Source organism: Pyxicephalus adspersus, chromosome 4 (genome assembly GCF_032062135.1).
Source record: "Pyxicephalus adspersus chromosome 4, UCB_Pads_2.0, whole genome shotgun sequence".
NCBI classification, from domain to species: domain Eukaryota; kingdom Metazoa; phylum Chordata; class Amphibia; order Anura; family Pyxicephalidae; genus Pyxicephalus; species Pyxicephalus adspersus.
The window spans coordinates 102,287,276-102,293,309 of NC_092861.1; the positions used below are offsets into that span (position 1 = coordinate 102,287,276).

At 38.3% G+C, this 6,034-nt stretch overlaps 1 protein-coding gene across 3 annotated transcripts in view; it reads left to right on the top strand.

The window, feature by feature from the left end:
- MTR (5-methyltetrahydrofolate-homocysteine methyltransferase) overlaps positions 1-6,034 on the top strand; it is a 316,459-nt gene that overhangs the window by 32,514 nt on the left and 277,911 nt on the right. For all 3 annotated transcript variants that reach the window (XR_011920422.1, XM_072409188.1, XM_072409187.1), the window contains exon 6: positions 3,727-3,833. Coding sequence is in view for 2 of the 3 variants with exons in the window: in XM_072409188.1 (XP_072265289.1) it covers positions 3,727-3,833 (107 nt within the window). In the remaining variant the exon portion in view is untranslated. The remainder of the gene's footprint in view (positions 1-3,726; positions 3,834-6,034) is intronic.

Below are 6,034 nucleotides of genomic sequence, written 5' to 3' on the forward strand. Positions count from 1 at the left end.
CTCTCTCAGCCTGGAACAGATTCCGGCTCTCTCTCAGCCTGGAACAGATTCCGGCTCTCTCTCAGCCTGGAACAGATTCCGGCTCTCTCTCAGCCCGGATCCCTCTGGCTCTCTCTCAGCCCGGATCCCTCTGGCTCTCTCTCAGCCCGGATCCCTCTGGCCGATTACTTCGCAGATGCGTATATCCCAGTCAGGGTTGGGCAAAGGAACCTACCCTTTCACTTCTTTGGCCGGCTCCAGGGCCCTAAGGAACCTGTTTTTTCTTATTAACACTGTCTTTTCCTGGAGCCTTTTTTAACACTTTTTTTCTTTACATTTTAGGGACACACTACCACAATGCCTAAATGTGTACAGGTAATGGAATGTACTTAGTTCATTATTATGTACATTTGTCCAACTGCTTGTTAACTAAAATATCTAGTAGTATAATATAAGTGGCTTGTGGGTGTATTATGCCTATGATTGAGTTGATTAGGTGAGGATTTGATAGAGAAGTTGAGGAATATAATACAGAGAAGAAAAGGTTTTTCTTGTTACATGTGTTATTTAGGTAGATTATACATTTTGGGAGAAATTTTAACATGTTATTTAAGGATCCTCAATACAGTTTTCGAATGAAGATTAGCTTTTGGTCATAAATAGCTTATAGATTGGGTACATACCTTTTGCTGAGCCTCTATAATTTGCAATCTAAGAGGACCACCTTATTAAACTATGACATATTTATCTAAATATGTGGAGCTATGACTTCTATGTTATTAGTCTTTATGAAATGTCCAATGGGACAAGTCTGGTGGTAATCTGGAAGGCATTTAAAAATAAACAAAATACTAAAACAGTAGTTCCCTTCTTTATCGTCGTTTATTGATCATGTTCCCAGAATATCGTGGATTCTGTGAACCTGTGGTGGTGTTTTGGAAAGCACGTGTGGGAATGCTGAGAATTCCCGAGGAGTCCGGCTATTCGGAATGCCCCATTCATTTGGATTTAATAAGTGGGGCATTCTGATTGACTGCATGAGTGGCCAGCAGCCAATCATATGCAATTGGGGAAAAGGAAGCAGAGTTCTCCAGCATCCCAGTTCTTTGCATATCGCTGTAGTTTTCGTTTTGTGCCCTATTTTGTTGCCCAAACGCTCTGCACCCTCTTAGGCTTCAGGCAAGGAACTTAAACGCCAGAGGAAGTATCTAAGGATCCATGAAAAGGTAAAGTTGGTGGACAGGCTTCGAGAAGGAAAAAGTTATGCTGCCGTTGCCCGCTATTACGGACAGAATGAGTCTACCAAACGCTACATCAAGAAGCATGAAGCCAACATCAGGAGTACCATAGCAGTCAGTTACATTCAAAATGCAAAAAATAAAGAATGCAAAAGTGACTGCATGCAACAAGTATATTGTGAGGATAGAATCGGCAGTGGCTGTTTGGATTACTGATTGCAGGAAGAAGAACATTCCATTGGACACCAATGTTATCATGGAGAAGGCCAGGCAACTTTATGAACAATTTGCATGAGAAGCATGTGCTCAAATAAACAACCAGGATCATCAACAGCACAAGATGAGCCCATTGCATTTAAACCAGCAAGGGCTGAGGCATTCAAGGCTATCATAGAGGTGGAAAGGGTTTTAGCCAGAACAAGTCTTCAACATGGATGAGACTGGATTGTTCTGGAAGAAGTTGCAGTCCAGGACTTTTGTAATGGGAGGAAGCCCAAACCCCCGGATTAAAAGCTCAGAAGGATTGAGTGACCTTGAATATGTGTTGTGTTCCTGATGAAGCCAGCATTAATTTATAAATCTGCAAACCCCGGGGCCCTGAAAAGGAAAAATAAAAATCTGCTGCCAGTCCACTGAGGCAAGACTACATGAATGAGCTCATCTATGCCCACTCTGACCGACCCACTGACGGACGAGGATTTGGCTGAGCTTACAAGATCTGCAAGCGAGGAAGAAGAGGCTTCCCTTTGGGTTGTTATTAGTTTTAGCTTTGTGATAAGTTATATTAATGAGCTTTAGAGTGTAGATATTGGACAATGAAAAACTGCATTGGTATGGATGTGCTACTGGTCAATGTAATTTCTTTATCCATGTGTGATTTCTCTCCCATAAAGAGAGAAGCTTGCCTGCGGCAGTGTTTTGCTCATGGAACAATAAAACCCACAAAAGTGTGTGGCGGTCAGCCTGTTCACATGAATGCGTGGTTAGTACACACAGTAGTTTTCTGCTTGTTGCGGAGATTTACTTCACTTCTTCATGCACCATTTGAGAACTGTAGGTAAAGACAGGCGCTGATATATCTACCGCTGCAAGTGCTACTGCACTTAATTTTGTATGAGGTGCTGACAGAAGCACTTACATTGAGATTCCTATTTCTTGGAATTTTGTTTCGGGAACTTTTTCTTTTGTTGTGTGTGTTAATTCTCTTAGAGAGACAATTATTTTTTTGTCCTCCAAATTTTTCTAGTTAATCTTCCCCTGTGTTTTGTGCTTCAGGACTGCATATTTCTTGTCTACCCCAGCTCCTTTTATCCCTATACTTAAATACACAATGTAAGTAAAATTGCCAGTTGCTCACATAGTTTGTATGTGCACTATTTACAAAGTATAAACCAAGTACAGTGGTACCTCGGTATAAGTCTGCTTTGGAATAATAACTTGGTATAAGTCCTGTTTGGACACGAAAAATTTTGTTTGGTATACAACCTTTGTGCTAGAACTTGTATGGGTCAAAATGAGTCATAACACCGTGCGCTACTCCTATTTACCTCTCTCGAGACAAAGCCATGACGGCCCACGAGTGTCAGTACGCCAGTTGCTACCATTCAGTGAACAACCTGTGCTATAACTCTCTGTGAATTACAGACCATCCTAGTAGGCACTCGCCTCTTCTCAGCAAGGTAAAGTGAGGTTAAATTTTCATTTAATTCATCTAATAGCTTTTGTATTTATGTATTTTAGTATTAAGCAGTGTTTAAATTATTTCATACAGCCCCATCAATGTATAATATGCCAATAACAAAATGGGAACGGATTTATCATTTTCCTTGTATTTCTTATGAGAAAAATATAAGTCCAAGGATTTGGTATAAGTTCAAGGATCTGGAACGGATTAAGGACTTATACCAAGGTACCACTGTAATTATTTTACGTTATACAAAGACCTTTTTGAATTAAGAGAAAAATTTTTTATTATTTTTGTGGATCATTTTTAAAAACTCTTGCTAGAAATGCATATAATTCTTTGTGGATTTGTGTCTTGAAACATTAGTATGGATTTGAAAATATTTTTATTCTTTTTCACATCTCAGTCTTTCTCTTTTCTCTGTTCTTACATAGTTATATTAGTCAGGTTGAAAAAAGACCATCAAGTTCAACCACTAGGGAAATAAACAAATCCCAGCTAAAAACCCTATAGACATAGTTCATCCAGAGAAAGGCAAACAACTCTGGTACAATTTTCTCCAACAGAGGAAAAAATTCTTTCCTAATCCCATGAGGAACCCGGAAATCTAGAACAACCTCAGAGGTTGGTCTAGATTACACCAGTGTAACAAACATTTGTCAACTCACTCTTAATTATAATAATTAATCAGTTTGACCCAAACAGGAAAATAAAAATATATCCTATTGGAATTGAAATCTTTTAATCCCATTGCTGTTATGAAACAAAGTTTATATTCTCAATTTAGACTAGGCAAAACTGAGATTCTTTCTTGTTTTTCCCCAGCTTTTGATGAACTTGTGATTGCCTATGAGGAGCAAGCCAGAGGTCTCCTGGATGGTGGTGTTGACATTTTGCTAGTAGAGACTATTTTTGATACTGCAAATGCTAAAGTAAGTAACAGCCATAAACACAATTCATTTTGAATGTTTTTGTCAAGACATTGGTCCACATAAAGTAATGTGAGGTGTTGTGAGGTGTAGACAGAAATTGATTCAGGGATTCAATTTATCATTCCATCTAAATATCAGAACTACAGAATTATGTAGCTTGACAATGATTTATTGGGACAATTTAGGAACTTAACAAAATCCTCCGTACAGCTCATATAATGGATTCTGCTTTTAGCAATAATCCTGAGTTGTAAAGACCAGCTAACCATAGTAATAACTCAACCTTGTATAATATATACAATAAAACATAAGCCAATAAATGCTCCCAAGCTTTGACAGTTGCATTTTTAAAATCATGCCGGATGTGTCACTCAAGCATGTGCTGTTTGTCCCACAATGTGACTTTGGATTTTGCAAACAAATCCACTGCATCACAATTTAAAGGCTCTGAAAGAAACCATCTGATGAGTGTCCTAAACCAAGAACTAGATTCTCACAGCGGACACCTGCAAACTACACCTGGGCTGCATGTCACATGAAACACTATCTCTCCAATATCAGATGCATCACTTATTGAGCACCCTACTCCATTATTTGTCAGGTATTCGTGGATTTGAAAGGATACTGTCGGCTCATGTGGCATTCCCAAGTCCGCTTTTTTTAAATCCGCTTTTTTTTTTTTTTTTTTTTAATTTATTGCGGAATTGCTAATATAGGATATCCCAGATAACTTGGGATAAAGTAATTATTAATGAATTGACAATTTGATGCTTGGATATTTCAAGCTTTCAAAGACTGTTATTACATGAAATGAATGCACTGACATAAAATCATAGGACATTACAGAGAAGAGTCGGGAAACCTGTGATGAAACTCAAACATAATTTCCCCAAACTACACCCTGCTTTCCCAAACTAAAGAATAAATCTTTTATGTTTCCTGCTCAACCTAAATTGCAATATCAACATCTTTGTCCAAAAAATTAGTACGAATAGGGGGAAAAGTAGAGATTTTTTGTAAATGTTTTAAATAGTGTAGGTTGCAAATCTTACCACATACACAATATTCTGTGTTTTAGACAAATTTCTCCTAGTGTTTAAAAATGTTGGACAGGATCCACAGAAAATAAACTTTCCTCTGGAAAACATTGAGGTGAAAATAAACAGTCATTGATATGATGAAACGAGTGAGATTTCAGATCTTGGTGCGTTTTGCTGAACCGGCTTCTTCAGGGAAGGTGTAAACAATTTTAGCAAACATCAACAATAAAGTGGAAAAGAAAAATTTAATACTGTCATCTGTCACAGTAATGATTACAACATCACAATATGTATTTCAGTACAATGTCATAGGTCATAAGATGTTGGAGGTACATACACAAGCCAAAATTGTACAATTATGCACATAGTTAGCAGGTAGAGTAGAGATGATGATGAATTTTTTGGAGTACTGTGCAAAATACGAAAACCAACTTAGATGTCCTGTTGTGTGGATGTGGGTGTACTAATGTCAAGGTTAGTTTGTTGTAGCAGGGAGTTATGGCATGTGTGGATAATATCAGAGTGTGCAAGACTGCGCATGCACCAAACTGTATAGGACCCAAAGTCAGCTCAGCACCACCTTGCACTGCGCATGCATGTGATGATGCTTTATTAGCATCATGCATGTGATCGCAGATAAGGACAGGACAGCCAGCCTCTCAGTACTGCCCATATTTTATGAAGAAAAAAAAACTGCCAGTGTCATAGCAGTGTGTTTGTAAAAGCTGCATGTCATATTCTGCAACCTAACAACTCACCGTGTTCAAACCTTTTTCTTTATCTCCTAATGACATTATCATCTCCTAATCATTTTGGTCAAATGACTTGACATTTTTAGGGTACACAGGGGACCCTCATAGCTACTAGTAACCATACATAGTAAGAAGCATTGTGGTGTGGCCTCTAAATTTATACCTACCATTCACAAAACTATAATTGTTATACTATGCTACCTTGTCTGCTTATCCTTTTTGAACTACAACTTCTCTGGAACGTTGAACTGTAGGAAACCTAAAATGTAGGTGCAAGTGGAGGACACTTGTGGCTAAACCCATTTAAAATGTCATTACTTTGGCATTGTTGAGAGCACAAATCTCTACCTTTCAAAATGTGCAGCCTGACCTGATACACATACCGTATTTTTCGGACCATAAGACGCAC